We start from the raw sequence: 20,984 nt of genomic DNA on the forward strand, positions 1-20,984 counted from the left end.
ACGGCAGATTTTGTGTTGTTTTACTATTTTTGTTTTGTATCAGACTGGCGAGACAAAGTAGGACCGGACACGAGTACGGTGATGTTGTTGTCTCGAGGACAGCATTAACGTGCCCTTCACGCCCTTTCCCTGATGGTTTTAAGATTTCGTGATCAGGATAATGATACCTACGCAGCAGAGGGCTCAGTTCAGGTTTCAGAAACGAAGCCTTTTTTTTAGCGAAAACCAGCAGATTTCAACAGCATTGCGAAGGAACAACAGTACAGTATGTAGGGCGAGAAAGTTTTATTTATTCGCTACTTTTTAACAAAACATTAAGCTCGAAATAGCTCGTCAGAATGTGATACCGAGAATGCGAGCAATGGTTGTGAGGGTAACATCGTGTTAATTTATACTCATCCTATCGACGAAATAAGAATGTAAAAAGAAAATAACGTTTGTCTGTTTCGTTTTAATATTTTTAACCTTATTGCAACCAATCTGCCACCGACTTTATTATCTTATGCTTCTCCTCAAAACATGTTGTCGTTGCAAAGGTTCCGGTACATATTTTCATGTCGATATCGAAATTGGGTCTTTTTTTGCAGATACGTTGGCCACGCATGAGGAGAAAGGCATGCAAATTCATTTTTACACCTCGCTGAACATTAAGCTGCGCAATGCACGTGTTTCATTCGCCTGTTGGAATAGGTGTTGCTCCCCTCGTCGTTGTCTCATTGAGGAACTTTCATCAGGCTAACACAACATCCGGATGGCGACGGAACGATTGTTTAAATCAGTTTTTGTGCATTTGCTCTCCATACATGGCAGACAATTAGCACCGAATTTGTGACCGCTTCAGAGCACATCTGGGGCGAGGTTTGGTAATTAAATTAACATAAATGGTTCGCTCGCTGGTTAGAGCTTGGTTGACCCTTTAATGCCTCGCTGGTGAAGCACTGTAAAGAGTATGAGGCAATAGGTTCTCAGCAGAATAACCAGGGGCACAGGAAATCGCAAATCACCGTTCCCGTGGCTTCCAATCAAATCCCGCATTAATGGGTTTGACATTTCATTTTATGTGCTTTTATCATCATGCTTCATCATTGGTGGCCAATTGGCATTATCGCACAACCGATGGCAATAAAATCATCGGTCTGAACATAGCTTTGCTACACGTGTTGCTGACAGATGAAATTATCCTGCCGCAGTTGAACTGCGCGGTCCATTCGGGGAAAAAATTATTCCCCATGGACTTTATCCTATTCAAAATAAGCATACCAAAGGATCATCGACCAGTTTGCTGCTCTGTAGGCACTTGGCGACAAGAAACAATGGCGACAAGAAAACTACGGCAACCACGTCCCAAACCATTGGCTCAGCATCAATAACAGAGATGATTTGCAAGGATTTCCAGCAGCGAGCCCAACCAACAGACCCGCCCCCTATCGAGGCCATTATCTTCCCGTCGTTGCCCTACCTTCCTTCGCTCGAAGCGCCATCCGCATCGCATTCCGGCATTCCGCTTGTTGTCGTCATCTGGGTCCTTGGGTCATTTTTCTTCGCCTATATTATCGACACCCGCACGCAAAAAGGAAAAACAACGGTCTCCGGGGACCGGTCGTTTGTCGGCCACCACCACGGGGTGTGGAGGGGTGATTGTCTTCGATTCGATTTTAAGACGAGTCTCTCGGAACCCATACTGTGCTGCTGCCCTCTTGATTTCCGATATCCTTCATCTGCGTGTTATGTCGCTCCGGCAGTGTCCCGGGCGCCGTCTTTCTCTGGCAGCCTCAATCGGTGCTCTCTGCCACACTCTCTGCTCGTTATCAGTTTCTCGGTTGGTCCTTAAACTGCGAAAATGCATGGTCGTACGCCCACGTGCCCCACGATGCCGCACAAACTGAGCCGATCCGATTTTTATTGCTTCGATGACATTTTAAGTGTATTATAGAATTTGTTGAGAATAGTCTCAAATGTTCGGATCTTCGAGGCGAGCTTTTCCAACTTTAGGTAAAAGTCGCCCTAAAGTAGAAAGATCGCTAATCGAGTCCAGCACTGTCGCCGGAGGCTGTTGATGCCAGTGCGGTGTGAGTCAATTCCTTAGCGTATGCAACCCACACTCCCCCGAGCGGCTCCCCACTCCGACTCCGCACTACTGTACATGTTCCGTGGGGGCACACACATATTCAACAGGTCGATCGTTGTTGAGCGGCAGCTCAGCAAACAGACGTCTCAACGTGTGTTCATTCGTTGTTTGCACGTCACCAAGTCCGCAGCTCTCGCGTTGGATAACTTTCACTTGTCCGTGCAATCCACGCTTCGGCTCTCCGTGCCGTCTGTCGTGCAGACGTGTTACGAATAGTGAATGTGTTTAGCAGAGTGTCGGTGCAGAACGTAGTGGCCGATTCTCGGGACGAACCCGGATACTGGGGCACGGGCTCGTAAGTTTAGTAACCAAGTGTAGCAGCTTTCTCAGGCCACCGGCTGAGTGGCTCTCCCCGTTACCTAAGAGCACTATCGCGACAAGTGTGTGACGTATGGGATTACCGTCGTCGGGGTTGGCGCTACGTTAAGCAGTTTCGTGCCGCCAAAGTGTTTGTCCACGAGGTGTCGGTTTCGCCGAACCATCGGGCATCGATACGACCCACAAAGCGGCGGCGGTATGTGGAGCATACACTTCTTTTCCTGTCTCTTTGTGACCTTCACGTTGGGGCCAGTGCTACAGGTAAGCGACGGCGTGCGGAGAGCTTCTGGGCACTTTGTGCCATTTAATCCCCGGTCTTAAAGAGCGAGAATTATGTCGATCTAATCGATAGTTCAATCGTCGCACTGGGAGAGGAGCATGTAACCGGTTTAACTATTAAAGTACCCTTACTGCGAAAAGAGTTAGTAATCGTTAAAATTATGGTCAGAAACTGGAATTTCTTGCTCAAGCCGGGGATTCAAGATCCTCTGTTTTTAGTCACATGTTGGAGTCGTTGGTCCTTGTCTTGCGCTAAGTTACCAGCAAAACCGTTACCAGTTTTTAAAATATTCATCAGATACGGAAACGCACTTAAAAGCACTTTCAAAAAAATAATAGAGGCCAGAAATTCCATTCAGTCACAATTGATTCTGTACAGCAACAATAGTGTGCATCGCAGCGGAAAGACTAGGGTCAGTGCACTCGATAGTAATGGTCCCATATTGTTGCATCGGGTTGCTTGCAGTTTTGCATGAATGAACGGTCCCCTCGGTTCCGGTTTTTCTTAAATCGTTTGCTGCAGGTCAAAAACCTGCTGATAGGTTACAAAACAGCGTGAGACATGCTTTCAGCACTTGGCGTAATATCGAAAGGATGTTTCGCATAATGGGATCCCGTTTTACACACAAATGCACTCTTTCCAGATCGATGGCCAGCTGACGCTCGACCAGATGCGTATAGTTGCGACCCGGACGAACGAATCGCACTTTGATGCAGTTCTCAAGAGCATTCTAAAGCCCCGGATTGTGGGCACTGCGACGCATGTCGAAGTGAAGCGCAGCATTATCGGCGAACTGAAGTCACTCGGGTTTAGCGTAGAGCTGGACGAGTTTAACCAGAAAACACCGCACTTCGGTATGCTCAGATTTACCAACATTATCGGCAAGTTGAACCCGGACGCCGACAAGTATCTGACATTGGGCTGCCATTACGATAGCAAGTATTTTCGGGAGCACGCGTTTGTGGGAGCCGTCGATTCGGCCGTACCGTGTGCGCTGATGCTGAATTTGGCCAAAACGACCGAAGCGGCCCTGCAGCTGCTTCGCAACAACACCGACCTCAGCCTGATGCTCCTATTTTTCGACGGTGAAGAAGCGTTCCGGAAGTGGTCGGCCACGGACTCACTGTACGGATCGCGCCATCTCGCCACCAAGTGGACGACGGCTCCGTACGTCTCTAAGACGCTCAGCAAGTCGATGCGCGAAATTGATCGGGTGCAGCTGCTGGTGCTGCTGGATCTGATTGGAGCCGCCGACCCCAAGTTCTACAACTTCTTCCCCAACACACGCAACCACCACCGGCGGTTGAGTAAAATTGAGACCAGTTTGCGGTCCAACAAGTTGTTCGTGAAGGATGCGCAAAGCGGACCCATGTTTCTCGATCAGACGCTCTACAATCGCATCGAGGATGATCACCTGCCGTTTTTGAAGCGAAGTAAGCGGGATCCGACGGTGCAATCTGGCTTTTGAACTAATTGCCATTTAATACTTGTGTAGATATTCCCGTGCTGCACCTCATACCGGTGCCGTTTCCGAAGCATTGGCACAAACCGGAGGACAACGAGGCGAACCTGAGTCGCACGACGATCAAGAATGTGAACGCAGTGCTGAGGGTATTCATGATGGAATTTCTAACATTCTGTAACAGCAAATACGGACGACCTCTGCAAAGCTGCCTGCAATGATTCGGCGGACTCTCGAGCTTAATTATTTAGAGTATTCGTTTTTAATTGTGATTCCAGAACCTTTTCAGGTATAGTTGTATTCGTTTCGCTGTCAGATGTGCTGATTTTAAGCCATGTATCGACACAGGATTACGATTCATCATTCCATTATGTATTAAGATTTGATTAATGAAAATATACTCTCCGTCTGTGTGATTGATGACAGATTTAAGTAAGGCCACTAATCCAAACGCATCAATTTCATTCATTACCAGCGTACTTTTTGCTATTTTGCGATGCCATTAAAAACCAACTTAAAAAATAGTTAATTACAATATTAGCCGTTGATGCCCGCGAATAAATTATCACTGTCCTATTTCCTCTCCGAGGCAAGGCAACGCTGTTCCTGTATTCATGAGATGTCAACTCTTTCGTCGACAATCGGTATTTTCAAAATGAAGCATAGTAAGCAGCAATTTCTAGGATTGAAGGGTCCATCAAAAATGATTTTTAGTTATGTAAATGGTAATGGTAAGTTAAGTTATGCTAAAACGATGATTAAAAACGTGTCACAATTTCGCTGACAATTTACTGCCTATTCGAACGTTGCACGCGGATAGGAAATATTTCGTGCGTGAAACATTTCACCAGTGACGTTTTGCACAACACAAGCGAGACAAAAGCTCGGTTGCCGTCTCGGTCGCGCACACGTCCGCAGGTCCGGAGTTCGCTGCGCTGGCAAACTAGCAGCGTAAGCAGCTGCGGTGCCACCACCACCGCGACCCGGTCCACACGCTACGACTTCACTGCTACTTTATTCGGCGCAGATAAAAGTCGTTATCGGATCGCAGCAATCTCTGGAGCATTTACTCGCTACGATTTCATTACGATTACCGTCGCAAACCCGATACGTTGTGCTCACTTATCGGTCACAGTGGTCGAGAAAATGGCTTTTAAAGCGAAGCAATGATTAAATTTCGGTAAATTCCGTAAAAAACTCGCCATGTCAAACCACCTTCAACACACGCACGCATGTATGGAAATTGGACAGATATTAATGCTCGCCTGCTTTAATGTTCTAAAACTGCAGCGATGGCCAACAACGACAAAAGTCGGTGCAATTTCGCTGTCCACACGTTACGGTTTGTCTGTGCGATGCGATTGCACAGACAAATCAATTGCGACGCAGTCAAATCGTAGCGTGTGGACCGGGCTTGAAGCGTCAAATCGGTCGTCCATACGCAAAGCAGAGCGTCCGGTGAAGTTTACAGTCCCACAACAAGAGTCCTTCTATTGGCTCTGCTCGGGTGGTTCGATTGTGGTGGTAGCAGCAATTGTTGGTGTCTCTTGCGAAAAGGTTGCTAGGAAGTACGAAAAATTACCTCCGTTTACAAGGGCCGCGTCGCTGCGTGGTGTGCGTCCGACGAGAAGTGCGTGTCGGTGTGTGCCAACGCTGCTGTTGCGATGTTGTGTATTTCGTAGTTGGTAAATACGTCGCATAAAGCATAAGAAGCTGGAGAAAACGCGAAAAACAACATACGCCAGCCCGCGGGTCCGAGAGACGCAAAAGAAAACGCCACGCTTTGCAACGCAGGGGGCCTCGCTGGTGGATTGTGATGCGTGTTTTTTTGTTGTGCGTTGCACGCAACACAGCAACCAAATATGTTGTTTGTTAAGAATGCTTTCGACGGCGCGTCCGGAGAGAAAAGGAGCACGACGAGAAAAAATCGCCTACTGCGTATCACCCTGAGGCCCATTGGAGGACCCATTTTGGGCAGATTGTCTCAACGATGCTGATGCTGATTGATGCATAACAATGAGTAACCTTTTTCTTTCTTTTCCTCCCCAAAACGCAGCCCAAACTCGGCCGCCCTATTGGTTGATGCACGGAGAACAAGTGGTTCCCTTCGGTAGTGTGTGTGTGACTTTGTGGGGAATTGTTTCGAATGTCGGACGGTCGGGGCCTTGTGAGAAGAAACCTTGCCAGCGCAGTTGTGCCGTTGTCCTTGCCCCGTCGTCGTCGCCGTCATACGCAAACAAGCAGCCCGTGTTTCGTGTGAGTGCGTAGCAAAGGGTGAAAGGGAATCACCGCTGCGTCTGCCCTCTGTGTGTGTGTGCCGTTGTGTCTTGTGCGGCGCTTGGAGATTTGGTAAACGTTTGGTCGGCGTATGAACCACCAAAAAAGGACGACCAGGAACACCTGTAACGCCCGCCCGCGAAGCTAGAATCGTCAAGGACCTCCGCTCTACCTGTCCTCCACCGCCAGGGTGGTGTTGTAGGTGGTATTGTAGGCGGCCAAGGCGAACGGGTGAGCCAGTAACAAGTGAGGCGGTGGTGTGAGCTGCTAGTGTTTTTCGAGGTGAGCTGAGTCCTGCACATGTGTGAGTCGCCGTGGCGGCTGTCTCGCTCCCTCTCTGGCGTGCCACAGCAAGCGAAGCAACAAATGCGAGCAAACGAGATGGCCGGACCGAAGTGAAGCGAACGGAGCGACCGTACGAAAACAGATGATTTGCGTTCGCGCGAGCGATACGTAGCCGCGGCCGTCGTCGTCGCGGTGTTGGGACTGTTAAAACAAAAACAATAACGTCTCGCGCGATCGCGCGCTCTCGTTCACTCGCTCGGGGTCGGTCGCTCCCGTAGCCATGACACCGTGATCGCGAAACGCCACCGAAAGCCGAAAGGGGTTGTTTTTTTCGCTTGGTCGTCGGGTCGCGCTTAGGTGTCGAAGCCTTTCTGCGGCTGCATTCGGCCAATCTCTGTGTGTGTGTATGAGAGACAGTGGCGCAAACAAGCCGCGCTCTAGTGGTGCGCAAATAGATCACCGTACGCGCGTCGGCGAAAAAACGAGAGAGCGCGAGATTGCGACAGGGACGGGTGGTGCGAAGTCGACGGAGGATCCAACGAGAACCGTGACGGCGCGGCGGCGTAACACACAGATCTCTCTCCGGTCCCGGTTGCTAGGGGCCATATAGAAAGGAGCGTTGGAAAGTACGCGACAAGCTGACGACGACGGTCGCCGCCAACAGGACGTGCGATCATCGCCGAAACGGAAGAGGAACCCAAAATTCGTTTTCCCTGACACGGATAGGGAAGATTCCGACCGCGCTTCCAGAGTGCCCAAGGAGCAGTGCGTAACCCCGTCCTCGGTGTTCCGTGGCCGTGGACGATCGTGTTGTGAAAGAAAGTTCGCCGCGCCGCGCCGCGGTTGGTGCGTGAGAGAAAGTGGCCAGAAGCGGCCACCACCGTTCACAAGCCAAGCCCCAGCCACACACATACACACACGGCAGCCACACTCTTTCGGGAAGGACCGACGGGGCAGGAAAAGCGGAGAGAGCAAACGAACTGGAACACAACGGAGTAGTAGTCGCGCAGAGACCGGAGTGCTGCTGCTGGGTGATCTTCTTGTGACGCTACTACTATTATTGCGCTGGTGACCGCAGAACCGAAGCGAAAGAAGCCGACCGCAACAGCAGCAGAGAGGTATGTTTTTGTACATTGACCTTGTTTCCATTGCTCACCGTGTGTGTGGTGGCCCGCGGGTCATACGCGAGCCCCTTCTCACGCTCAAACGGCGGGTGAGCAGTGAGCGTGAGCTGGCTCATGTGAGAGACACGTGAGAATGCGCTGTCGCCGTCAGGCCACTACGATTAGAACACAATTGTTTGTTGTTTACATTTGTTCGTTTACCAGAGGACAGGACAGCGTTTTTAGCGTTCCTCCCGTTGGACGACGCGCCCGGGGTAAAGTTGTTATGATAGCAGCGCGTTGCGGGAACGCAGAACGCGCACGACGCGGGTGCGAACGATTATCAACCCGACCATCCTTGACGCGCGACGATTGTTGTTGTTGTTGCGGGAACTGGTTTTATTTCGTTTTGCGCTACGTCCACCAACGAAAACACAAACTTTTATCCCATCGTCTGGCGGTGAAGCGGCTGGTTCCATCATACAGGGCAACATTTTCCTGGGAAAACATTGAAATTAGAGTAGTGTGTTTTCTTGCCGCAGACGCGACGTGAATTGGTACAATTTCATGCAGACTTGTGTTTCGATTGTCTAACCGTTTGTGTAAACCGGACCACAGACATTGTATGCGGCGGCGGCGGGGGTATCTTACTGCCTGCGGCAAGGCAACGCAGAAGAAAATGGAGCTGGGGCTGCCCGTGCCCAAAAAGGGGATTGAGATGAAAAACACACCAACGAAACAGCCCCGGGGAGCGCATCGCATTTGACCTTTAAGCTTCTATTTACAACACAATACGCGGTCAACGCACACACGCGGTTGTGCTGGTTTGCGTGGGATCTTGTGGCACCGTGTCCCACGGACGACGCCGCCCACCACCTTTGGCCTAGCTTCCTGTCGGTCAACCCTTTGCCGAGACACACATACACAAAGGTTGTGCCTCCAGATTAGAAAAAAGCATACGCGAAAGGAACACGAAACGATGCCCGACGCGGGGAACCGAGGCGAGAAATGTAAATGAGTGAAGAAAAAAATACGATAACGGATCGAACAGATGGTATCCCCTGCGGTGTTAAGGCGTCTCTTCCGCTCTCTTACAAAACTGGAATGCGGAACACAACAATGATCCGATGCTCTGTTGTTAGTGTTCAGTGATGATTTCGTGATGATTAACACGGAGATCTACTATCAGCAAATTAATACTTATTTTTTTTATCCCCAGGATCGCAACATACTATGGATCCAATGTTCTTTCCGCCCTCCAATGGAGTTCCATCCGAGAGCAAGCTGGCGACGTACATGGCAAGTGACTGCGATGTGTTACACTCTGAAACCTTTTACTAAAACAATTTCGTTTCCTTTCCTACAGAGTCGTCAAAATGGCACGACTCCCGCGTACGGTCTGTCGTCGGGGCTTTCGAAGATATCGCTGGACTCTCCGATAGCGCTCAAAAAAACTCAGGTAAATCAATACACATCCGGCCAGCCAGCCAGCCAGTCAGCCCGCTCGCTAATTACTAACTCGGCATTCTTTTGGCTTCCCCCGATTTCGGCAGGTGACCCCACAGTCGCCCGAATTCATTCCAAACAACCGGTTAAGCACATCGTCCTCGCCGAACTTCTACTCGTCCTACTCGATACTTAGCAGCAACAATGGCGGCCCCGTGGTCAGCAACAATGGCACGATCGTTGCCGCCGCCCAACCGTCCCAACCGACGGCACCCCAGCTGGCCACGGTCAAGGGTGCGGCGGTCAACAGTGTCGCCAGCTACGTCACCGGCAACAACATACTGGCCGCCACCCTTACCGGCGGCACGTCCGCCTTCGCGGTAACTCCGATCAAGGGTACGTCGTCCGGCGTCCTTATTCTGCCCAGAGAGAGCAAGAGAGTTTTGTCTAATGTGTGTGTGTTTTGTTTTTCTTCTCTTTTCTTTTGGGCCCCCTTTGGGTTTTGTTCCCGTTCGGAACGCAGGTCGGAACATGCTGCGAAACGAATCACCGCAAAGTACTAATACATCCCCCCGTATTACGCCCCAACCATCACCACCGCCAATTACCACCAACATTCATCAAGTAAACTATCCGTTTTAAGCTCAAACTAATTGAGATATCGTACACCTTGTGTTTGGTTTGTTTGTTTTATCATCGTCATCACTCTGCGCAGTGTGGTGTTTGTTTACTTTTCACACGAGAACTCGACAGCAGGCCACATGCTTCAGGTGCACTTTGGCCCTGTTCAGAAGGGGTCTTCTTTACACTCTTCCAGAAGAGCGATTAACTTAAGGATTATTTTAAGTTATTTTTCAAAGTACACGATTACACTCACATTCTAGCAATGTTGGCTTTGCATGAACGCATCGTTCGTTGGCCCTTGTGCCACGTGGATCGTACCACATCCGTGTCCTTCGCCCGGCGTGTTGGGTTTCACTTTCGCTTCGCTTCTTTCTTCCGTACAGGAGAACGTCGGTGGCACCACGTACTTCTACCCAACTGCAACCAATCATCAATTAACGCCGAGCAGTACAGTTAACACGACTGATAATTCCTTTGTCCACATAGCGAGCTCACAAATCAATCTGAATTATACCCATCCAGGTGAGGGGGTCGCTTAGCTGCGGACTTGCTGTACAGCTGAATAATGTGCGTTCCTTTCCGGTCTAGGACACGTTTACCCGGGACCTGCATCGCATGTTATCAACATGCAATCGAAGGCGCAAGTGTCGATGGCGTTCTTTATGCCGGACGAACTAAGAAACGATATTTTATCACGCAATGAGCTAGTGAATAGTATTGATAGCGACAGTCAAGGTACTGAGACCTGATAGTCCTCTCGGTGGTTTACATCTAACATCGTTCATCGTAACACTTTTCCCACAGATATACCTCTCGAGGTGGAAAATTACCACTCACTATGTTTGCTCGAGTCGCAACCGCTTCATCCGAAACTACCGGTACCGTCGTCCACCTACCGAGCTACGCACAGCGTTAGTGGCGTGAAGTACTGCCTTAGACGCCTTCACGGTACATTTCAACCGATTGAAACTGTGGGACCAATTCCTAATACTCCTCCCCCTTTGTGTTCCGTAGGCTTCCGCCTGCAGTCTACCAAGTGCATGCAGGTGGTGGACATGTGGAAAAAGCTCCAGCACACCAACATCGTACAGCTGCGCGAAGTGTTCACCACGAAAACGTTCGGTGATAATTGTGAGTTTCACCTCGTTGAACCCGAATAGTTGAGCTCTTTTTTAACGTCTCTGTCTCCGTTTGCAGCGCTAGTGATAGTGTACGATTATCATCCCGGTTCGCAGACTCTGCTCACGAAGTACTTTCCGGCTGTTCCCGAAACGAACGGCTATACCGATCCGTTCGCTGGCGAGGCACGACCTTTTAGGTAGGTTCCCGGTCGAATGCTCCCTGTTGGCGACGCTCATCAATATGTTCACATTGCAGTCACAAAAGCTCGCTACATCGTACGCTTACAACATCGCTCCTGCCGGAAAACGAAATATGGTCAATTATCATGCAGTTGAGTGCCGGCCTGCGAGCAATGCATCAGGCGAGTCTGGCCTGTCGGTAAGTTTCGTCCTGGCGTTTGGCGCCTTCACGTGTTGCTAATCCTCTCCCTGTCTCTACTGTGCGAATGGACACAGAACACTCGACCCTACGAAGATTATCGTGACGGGTAAACGGATACGCTACAGTTGCGTGGGCATTTCGGACATTGCCACGTTTGATCCGAACCAACCCAACCCCCTGACCGTGGTTAACCATCGTCAGCAGGTAACACGCGCACGTGGTTCTTTGGCGCGTTGATTTTGGTATTTAATTCCCGTTTCCCCTTTCGTTCCATAGGATGACCTGTCTGCCCTGGGCAAACTGATACTTGCCCTTGCCTGCCGCACGTTACAATCGGTCCAGCGTGACCAAATTCAAAGCAGTATCGACCTAATATCGCGCCACTATTCGTCCGATCTCCGGAATATCATACTGTAAGCCTGGTGTCTCGCGATCGATCGTGATGCTGAATAACATTTTCTTCATCCGGCAGATGTTTGCTAAATCCTACCGCACGGCGCTCGGTAACGGAGATAATGCCGATGATCGGTGCCCGATTTTACGTACAACTCGATGCCCTGCAAGCTCAATGTGATATCCAGGAGGACGAGCTGGCGAAGGAGATGGAAAACGGTAGACTGTACCGGTTACTCGTGAAGCTGGGCTGCATCAACGAACGCCCAGAGTATGTCCTTGCGTTGCGTTTGTGCCCTGGAGATGTGCCCCTGTCTAACATTACGAACCCCCTTTCTGTAGACTCAATCTGGACGTCACGTGGTCCGAGACGGGTGATCGCTACATGCTGAAACTATTTAGAGACTACCTCTTCCACGCCGTCACCGAGGATGGGCGCCCCTGGCTCAACCAGTCCCACATCGTGCAGTGCCTCAATAAGCTGGACGCAGGCACGTTGGAAAAGGTAAGTCCGGACGAAGGAACTGACTGTTCGCGCCAAACTCTCCAGCAATCGATCGGTCGTTCGTTGCAGGTTCAACTAATGTCCCGTGACGAACAATCAGTATTAGTGGTGACCTATGCCGAGCTGAAGCACTGTCTGGATCAAGCATTTTCGGAGCTGGTCGCGGCTAGCGAGGGCTCCGTCTAAAACTAACCATCGTGTGCGTGTGTGGTGCGCGTCGTGACTGACGGGTGGCTCCAGTGCTTCTCGCCGTGCCGTTCGGTGGCGGTTTGCTGCTTAACTAATCAGTACCTTGGCAGTGAAGGCCAAACGTCCTTAAAGTGTCACCTTTCGAGATGCGGGTTAATTTACAATGGTTACCCCCTTTACCGGCAGAGGCAACCGAAACACTGGTGTGTGACGGTGGAATACCGTTTGATTTTGAAGCGTTCCCTTTTTTCTTACCATTCGCAATCGGGAATTAGCGTTGCAAAATTGCGACCGAAAATTGTGATCAACCAGCAGTGGCAGCTAAGTGCTAGTGTTGTGTCAAAAGAATGACGTGTAAAGCATACCTGAACGTCCGATCCGGCGATCGTCACACGCCGCCCACCGCCATCGAACCGAAGACGTGCTTGACATCTTGTGCAAGCGAATTAGTTCCTGCCGCCACAAAGTTCCTGCCCCACAAGAGCAGCATAGCGCGGGACTTAGTATTGAGATGGGAATGCTTCTGATACAATAGATCTCCGGGATTGCGATGCTACGGCAGCACGTGCGTGTGCACAGAAATTACGATACGATCGACGACGATCATATGATAACGATGACGATAAAAACAAATATCACAAGAATGAAGAGGATCGGGCCGAAAGATCGATTTGATGTAGGTTAAGAGATGTCACTTAGAAGATATGCAAAGAGAGGAAGACACAAGAGGGAAGCTAATACGGCAGCGTTTACGAAGTTGTGAGAGAACCAGGGAGTGGATTGTTTCACTGTTTTTCAGAGCCCATCTTTTGATTAGCTTTGCTTTTGATTATTTTATTGGCTGCGTATTCTATACCGCGTTTTCACTTTATTTCACACCAACAAACATGCGAACATTGTTTAGTACAATTGAGTGTAAGACTGCATTGCTGCAAGAGGCGTTTTTGCTTACGATGATGGGTATTTAAATTGACTGTGCTTGGTTGTGTACTGTTGGGTAGTGCTGCTGAGTGGCTCCACGGTTACACATCGTTATGTACCGTTTTTTTCGCTCACAGTTTGCCCACTACACCGTACCCAGCCCCATTCGTTCCGTTCGAGGTTTAGCGTTCTGAATTGAACATTTTAACAAGTACTACTAAGAAAGGATACAAACAGCAAAACCACATACATTAGCCCTTAGCTCCGTTAGACCTCGGAAGGAGGGACTAGGTTAGGTAAGAAGACTCATACGTGGAGTATCAGCAAAACTGCAGCTTAGAGCAACTGGAACGATGAACAACACGGATCAAGTGAAGCAAAACGGAGGTTATTTTTTAACGAGCTCCCCACAAAAAAGGGTGCACCGGAGTCTCCCGGTGGCCCGGGAAAACTATTGAGGGTAACAAATTTTGCATGCAAAATTCATATACTTCCTGAGTAGCGTTTAAGTGAACAAACGACGCATGGTGGAGAAGAACATTAATGTACCGTGTTTGTGTGGAAACGACGAGGACGATGCTGGGCGTAAGGAGCGGCAGCTATATCGGGGAGGGGCGCAGAACACAGAGTAGAGTGTAGCGAAGTAAGGCCAGACACCCCTACTATATACATATATCCGGGCCAACAAGCCACTAAAAACCGTGCAGGTGATTTAAAGGAAAAAAGACTTTTTATTGTGACAAATAATGTTTAAACGTGCAACAAACCCCGGCAGAGAGAGAGAGAGAGAGAGTGCGTGAGGCAGGCAGCATTATTAAGGTGCGTGCCGTCCCCAGGTCGTTCTAGGTGCTCGACGCGAGGGGTGGACGCGAACGAGAACAGAGAGAAATCGAGACCGGACCCTAGAGAGATAAGAGCGCAGGTGGTGAGAAAAGTGAAATATATTTGTAAAAAACGCGTAAAAAACAAAATGGCGAAGAGAAAATGTGCACAAAAATACGATAAATGAGAGGAACAGACAACACAGAGCAAACACGTTCGAGAAGGAACCGAAGGAAGTGTGTTATGAACGTTGTACAACGATTTTCGTTTGGTTACAGATTTTTTCTTCCAGAACACCTTCTGTGCAAACTTACTACCGTGCTGCGCACCGGGCTTGATAAAGCACGGGGTCTGTTTGGTAGAGCTTTCGTGATTATTCCTACGTTTCCGATCAGCGAGAAACAAGTTTCTAAATTCTTGGCCGCTCTCGTACGGATCCCCGCCCGATTGGTTCCTACTACTGATGTTTGGGGTCGCGATTGCGCAACCCTCACCACAGCGCTATAATTTACCAGATAAGATGATTATTTTTGTACTATGTAGGTATTATCCCTTTTTTGGCGTAAGCTTTTGTGAAAGTGCGTTCTCCTGCGGATGACAGCGGAAAACTATTGGAAAACTATTTACATATTATGCATACATTACACATACTTACTTAGCGCATAACAGCCGTGTAGAACGTAGACATTTTGTTTGTGTTTTCTTCAACAAATTACGATGTACAATGGCCCCACATCCCGCACCTCGTCCTGCAATCGTCCGGCGTAGGGAAAGTGCCCCTACAACACTTAAACCAGGAAAATCTTTACAAATGTCCCCGTGGGGCACAACAACAAATTCGAATGAGTCAAACACCTTCGGCTTTGTGATAGGGCCCTTGGATAGGGCCAACAATTCAGGGTTACTTACTAGCATGCGTTTACAGCGATTCGATCTCATGAATTTTGCGTTTTTAAATATCGTGTTTCTACCTTCTCCATTTCGGGCATGCTTTGATGATGATCCCATTTTCTGTTTTCTTCCATATATTTTCTCTTTCTCTCTCTCTCTCTCTCTCTCCCGAATCCTCATACACACGCGCGCGCGTGGTACACAACAAAAACAGATACCGTCTTTTGCAGTGAATTGCTGTTGGAACTGAACAAACAAACAAAAAAATCATAAACCGAATCGGACACTCGGGACAGGATTACTACCCTTAATGCGCATATTTTTCTCCGCAATCGAAATCGTTATCGTGTCTCGAAATGCGGGCAAATCGCTGCGCTGCGGAGGGCCCCGCAGCTGAGACGGCGCGCGGTGCTGTACTGTGGCCGCGCACAGCAGTTGAGGCAGATGAGAGGAAATATGGTTAAATTATATTTGAAAGGAAAACTTGAGGAACTGAGAGCGCGCGAAACGGCGAAAATACGAAAATGTAACAAAAAAATACAAACACGAAACGACGTTGAAATAAAAAGTGAAAAACAACTATATTTACTGAAAAATGGCATTTACTTTTATTGCTGTGCGTGTGTTTGGGGGGGTTAACATTGGGCTCGAAGGGTTACTTAAAAGGACCTCAAAAGAGACGGTGGCGGTGTCGAGTATAGATTGTGATCGATTGTGGGACGATCGTTGCGCGATATAAAAATGCAGCTTTTACCTATCGTGTCGGACGGAAACGTTTCCATGTTTTAGTAGAGAAAATAAGATCTTACTCTAATGGATGGAACTCGTGAGAGGATATGGAAGGACTATTCTACTTTGAACGGATCAAAAAACCACCGCTCGGTGGCCGTTCTACGATGTCTCTTACATGCTATCTGGTGGAAAAATATTCGAGAAACTGTATAAAATGCGATAAAACTCCGCGACAGCGGCGGATGGAAGGGTACATCTTGGCAGCTGGATTGTGGTCGATCCCCCTTGAGTGCACCGCTGGTGGTGCATTCATATGGGTCATGCATAGCTGACCTTCTGATCGTACGCCTTATCGCGCAGCTCCTGATCGTCGGGCAGGGCGTGGTGACGTAGACCACACCGTGCACCGAACCGCAGGATCAGCATGATGACCAGCACGATAAACATGGCCAGCATGGCCACGGCCGGGAACGCGACTATAAACACCATGGCTGCGCTGTGGTTTGCTCTCGGCTCGGCCTCAGATGTCACTTTCGCGCTTCTGCAGCTCAACGTACTCCTCACGATGGTAGCCCGCCGGTGGTCCGCGGGAGGCCGACGACTGCTGGTACTGGGGCCGATGGTGCGACACGGTGTATTCTACCGGGCGCTCAACGTCGGGCTGCAAACGGAGCGGAAGAGCAGAGAAGAATGATGGAGTTATGTCCTTTAATTGCTGGCTGCGACGTTTCACCGCGTCACCACACACTTTTCTTAGATTTCATAAAATATTGACACTCTTTTATGGGGTTTCGCTGTTATGCTCAATGTTCGCTAGGGAGCGGACCTTCCTCTGGTTATTTATTAAAGGCATCCAGGAAGGATTTCAATTTTCGAACACTAAAATACATCTTTCCTTCAAGCCCTCAACGCACAAAAAAGGATATGTTTTGTGAGCAAGGAACATGTTAGTTACGAGAAAAAATTGGCACCAAAAATATGGTCCAAGTAGGCTACCGGATCGAACCGGTTCGTGAATTTCAATTTCAAATTTAAATTCAAATATTCTAACTCGGACTCCAATGTCAAGTGTCCAAAAACGGTGCAAAAGACTCAGGCACATATTTGAAACTAGCCTGGACCACGCCATGGGATCGGTTTATGCGCTTAATTATGCACAGTTTTGCACTTCAATTTATGTGCCAGCGATGGCACGGGCGACCGACACCTCCGAGGGGGCATCAACGGGTAACGGGTTTTCATTTACAACGGCGTATGACCAAACTCGGTTCGATTGTTTCTGCCCGCTGGGCTAACGGACTGGGGCAAAAGTGTGACAGGCGGAAACGCATCAACGCTGCAAAAACGTGTTGGCATAATTGGACCACTCGCCCCGCAGCTTTTCCGGAAGAAACTCTTCACGCCACCCAGGTGCGAAAGGATAAAATAGCTGATCAAACGGGATGTGTGTGTGTGTGTGGTCATGTGGCTACCACGAGAGAATCCCTAGAGCTGCCGTGGGCACGGCAATTCCAATCTATCTCCTACATCCACCGAGTTCGGCATCAGCGAAGCCTCGCATAGTTCAGTGAACCGAAGCCCCAAAATTGAAATTGGCCAGCCCAACCGCACGGGCGATGCCGGGGTAGGTTGGGTCTCCCCCATAACCACCACCATCAGGATAGCCAGCAAAGAGACAATAATTGGGCCATATTGATCATCGGACGGACGGCTGGCGGACGGATGCAGATGCAGCCGGGTGTGGCAAAGAGCAGAGAGAAAAGTGTTGGCACCATCCGGGGGACGGGACGTCCATTTCGAACCTATCGCCCCCGGGCTGGCGCGGGCTCTGGAGATGAGAAGTTTAATTAAATAATGTTTCCCATCAATTATTGGTCACCGGCGGACGCGGCGGTCGCGCTGCCCGAGTCACTTTCAAAACTGATTATACCGGGTTATTCCCTTGTGCGTCCGCGTCCGGGTTCTTCTGGTCGGGTTGGAGGCACAAAGGGCGGCACAAATGTTATGCTTAAACGTAAATTAAACGGTTCGTGAAGCGCTCCGGGAAGCTCGCACTATTTCTTGTTCGATTCCACGAAAAGCTCCCGGGTGAAACATTTAGTTGCTCTTCGAACGCCAATTAACCGATTCCGAAAATTCGTCGGCGGTCCGACATTTAAAGGAACTAAATTTATTAAAGCACGTGTGCGTGCGAGCGGTTGCGGTCGGGTGAAATGTATCGATAAACATGTCGGTTTTTAATTGGGCATTACTGGGCTTTCGGTTGTCATTGGGCCCACACAGACTGTGGTCGCATTTCCCATCGGGCCCGTTTCCGGTGATAGCATTACAATTTCCGATACAAAGTCCGACTCCCGGGGGCTGCTGGTATGTGACCTATCCGGGGAATAATTTCGTGGTATCGGCAATGCGACCCGTGATTCGACGGTTCCGGTCGGACTGTGCGTTGGCGGGCGCACTTGGCATGTTTGTAATCGGCGTACGTACAACCCACACATTGGGCTTCGCATAAAAATTATCACAAAATTACTGAGCTCGTTCGGAAACTTACGTTATGTGGCTGGAAATGACTGGCGTCCTTCAGCTCGGTCAGGTCGAGCGGTGGCTGCTTGTGTGGCGTTGCGGACCAAATGGACACTAACCACAGATTTCCTGAAAAAAACGGACAGAAAACGAGAAGGAAAAATTTGGGTCAGAACATGCACCGATACCGAGAAACATGGCCACTCGAAAAAGGACTCCCCACCGGGGAGAACCCATCCCAAGATACCAGGGACCGCTTTCGCTTCGCTGATGACGATGCCGGGAACGCATCGCGCTGAAAGCTGCCCACGGGAAACATCATTTGGTCTCGCCTACCTGTGTTCCGGTCCTGCCAGTACGGTTTGTACTTGGAACAGCAGCAGCAGATGACGTTCAGCACAATAACGAACGCACCGAAGATGGTGCAGAGGGCGATCGTGACGTAGAACGGGTTGAAGTTGCCGTAGACGTGCCCTTTGAAGTACGGGTTATCCAGATATGCCGTTCGCTCCTCGATGGTGGACATGATACACCATTCCCACCGGTCCGTTTCCCGGTGCGCGTGTCCTTACTCGGGGGCTCGGCTCCCGGGTGCTGTCTGCGAAATGGAAACGAAACAATAGAGTCCTCTCTGAAACCCTCACCCTCAGGCCCGCTGCTTGCTGGCAATCGAGGCGCAATTATTGAACAATTTTCATCCGGTTTGTCTGCTGCCCGGAGTGGTAAACAGCGAACCGGAGCGCTGTTGTTGGTCCACAAGCCGAAGGACACCGGCGGTACAGGTACGGTCCCTGGTCTCTGGCACCAGCTGGACAGTAAATACCTCACATTCTTGCTGCCGCTGCCGGTATGTCGGACCGACGGCGGCCGCGTGTGTTTGCCTGGATTTTGTCAAACAAATCGAACCTTGATTCAACCGTGATTGAACTGCCGGCCGGATGCTTTGTTTTCTTGGGTCCGTCCCACCTGGAGCACCGCACCGCAGCAGGTCGGAGGGCAATAACAAAATTCAACGCAAATGGAATGTTTAATTTGATCAAGATTGAATTGGATTTGATTTTAGGCCAGAGAGTTTCGAGAGCCTCGAGTGGACCGCGTCCGTCGCCCGGGTCGGGTCGATTGCGGGCGGTGGGGTTTATGCGCCACAACATTATGGCTCCCATTCAGCCGTGGGGATGGAAGAGCGAGCGAGGGGGCCGATACGAAATGCTGGACACGTTTTGGCCACTGAAACCACCGCTCCGAACTATAGAGCATCAGCGCTGCTGGTAGACTGCTGCTGGCCGGCGAAGGCGGCAGGACATCTGACCACGTGATAGGGTCTTCGTCCTATGGAGAATATGGATTGGTAAATTTAATAATTCAAATTGTCAATACGACAGAGTCACGAGCCACTTGTGATATAAAAACTGGTCACTCGCTCTGCGTAATAAATAGTGTGCGTACGGCGCGGCCTCAACCGGGACCTCTCGCACCCAAAAGCGAGAGGGAAGCCACCTGTTGCTGTCGTGGGCGATCAAAGTTTAAAAATCATCGCCGGCAACTTTCAACCGCCGCATCCCCGCAACATAAACAAGCATGCACAAAACGGTCAGTCGTACGCAATACTGCTACGGGTGTGTTGGTGCGCACACCTCCGACCGACCCGACCAACACCTGCGTGTCTCGGGAGGTACGCATCGCAAACAACTTCGCCTTCAAGGTTCTGCGGAATGCGTTGGAAAGTGTCTTTGTCACATACACCATCCAGTTTTTTAGGCTTCGGATGGCCTCGAGCATCCCTCGGCAAGATCACATCCGACTGATCGTTTGACCCCCGGGAGTCAGCATCGCAGTTACGATCATGTTTCACAATACCATTCTTCTCTCTCACTCTCTCTCACTCGGAAGAGGGTCATTTTTTGTAGACGGGCACGCCCTTTAGCCATCGCAGCGATTAAAATCCAAAATTTGATTTGACCGAAACACTGACACTGGCTTGTTGTTTTGCGCGGGCGGAAACAGGTAAATCTATCTATCCAAACCCGTGACCGCGTTGGGCGTTCACATCAGGGTGTGGTTCGCGATCGATCGTCCGCCTCCTCGGCGATGACACATGCGTTTCGGTCCGGTTCGGAAACTGGCATTTTGGGCAGCCTCAAAACTTTTGAGGCAATTAAAGGACACAACACCCCCATCACTGCAATCGAATGTACTCACTCGCTGGTTCCGGGTTACGATGGAAACGGAAAATCACCAACAAAGGGCCACACGAAAGCGCGGAATATGTTGACTTCACGCAACCAAACGACTGAATGAAAACGCCGCCGATCGAACACAGTCACGGATGCACGGTTGGGGTGTGGATAGGCCAACGGCACGAACACCACCAACCATCGCCACGGGAACCATCGTTCGAATGCGAAAGAAACGCGTTCGAATGCGTTTCCAGCGCCACGCGGTGTTAATACTTAATTGCCAGGTCTCGTCCCACGTGCGCGAATGTGTGTGTGGTGCTCTAAGTCCGCCAACTGGTTTCTTTTTTTGACTTATGCTCTCTGCTATGCTTCTCCAACATACCCACGGTTCGGTCCGTGTCAGCT

The 20,984-nt window shown here is 49.9% G+C and overlaps 4 protein-coding genes across 4 annotated transcripts; 2 read left to right on the forward strand and 2 right to left on the reverse strand.

Moving 5' to 3' along the window:
• The first annotated feature begins 2,321 nt into the window (after nt 1–2,321).
• Nucleotides 2,322–4,636, forward strand: LOC128267357 (glutaminyl-peptide cyclotransferase-like). Its single transcript, XM_053004175.1, has 3 exons — nt 2,322–2,707; nt 3,370–4,159; nt 4,222–4,636. Exons 1-3 carry the CDS (start codon nt 2,645–2,647, stop codon nt 4,407–4,409), a joined length of 1,041 nt encoding a protein of 346 aa, XP_052860135.1. The 5' UTR covers nt 2,322–2,644; the 3' UTR covers nt 4,410–4,636.
• A 3,115-nt stretch (nt 4,637–7,751) lies between these two features.
• On the forward strand, nt 7,752–15,710 carry LOC128267887 (PAN2-PAN3 deadenylation complex subunit PAN3). Its single transcript, XM_053004836.1, has 16 exons — nt 7,752–7,868; nt 9,073–9,152; nt 9,220–9,312; nt 9,407–9,695; nt 9,823–9,923; nt 10,307–10,445; nt 10,512–10,658; nt 10,728–10,871; nt 10,938–11,054; nt 11,121–11,241; nt 11,301–11,423; nt 11,501–11,630; nt 11,703–11,839; nt 11,899–12,090; nt 12,162–12,324; nt 12,394–15,710. Exons 2-16 carry the CDS (start codon nt 9,087–9,089, stop codon nt 12,508–12,510), a joined length of 2,079 nt encoding a protein of 692 aa, XP_052860796.1. The 5' UTR covers nt 7,752–7,868; nt 9,073–9,086; the 3' UTR covers nt 12,511–15,710.
• A 40-nt stretch (nt 15,711–15,750) lies between these two features.
• Nucleotides 15,751–16,368, reverse strand: LOC128278195 (uncharacterized). Its single transcript, XM_053016868.1, has one exon. It carries the CDS (start codon nt 16,366–16,368, stop codon nt 16,198–16,200), a length of 171 nt encoding a protein of 56 aa, XP_052872828.1. The 3' UTR covers nt 15,751–16,197.
• Nucleotides 16,369–16,399: 31 nt separating this feature from the next.
• On the reverse strand, nt 16,400–20,686 carry LOC128278194 (uncharacterized). Its single transcript, XM_053016866.1, has 4 exons — nt 20,602–20,686; nt 18,739–19,000; nt 18,431–18,531; nt 16,400–16,540 (listed from the first exon to the last, which is right to left on the reverse strand). Exons 2-4 carry the CDS (start codon nt 18,926–18,928, stop codon nt 16,400–16,402), a joined length of 432 nt encoding a protein of 143 aa, XP_052872826.1. The 5' UTR covers nt 18,929–19,000; nt 20,602–20,686.
• Nucleotides 20,687–20,984: the final 298 nt, after the last annotated feature.

The sequence above is a fragment of the Anopheles cruzii genome, chromosome 2, assembly GCF_943734635.1.
Source record: "Anopheles cruzii chromosome 2, idAnoCruzAS_RS32_06, whole genome shotgun sequence".
Classification (NCBI taxonomy): domain Eukaryota; kingdom Metazoa; phylum Arthropoda; class Insecta; order Diptera; family Culicidae; genus Anopheles; species Anopheles cruzii.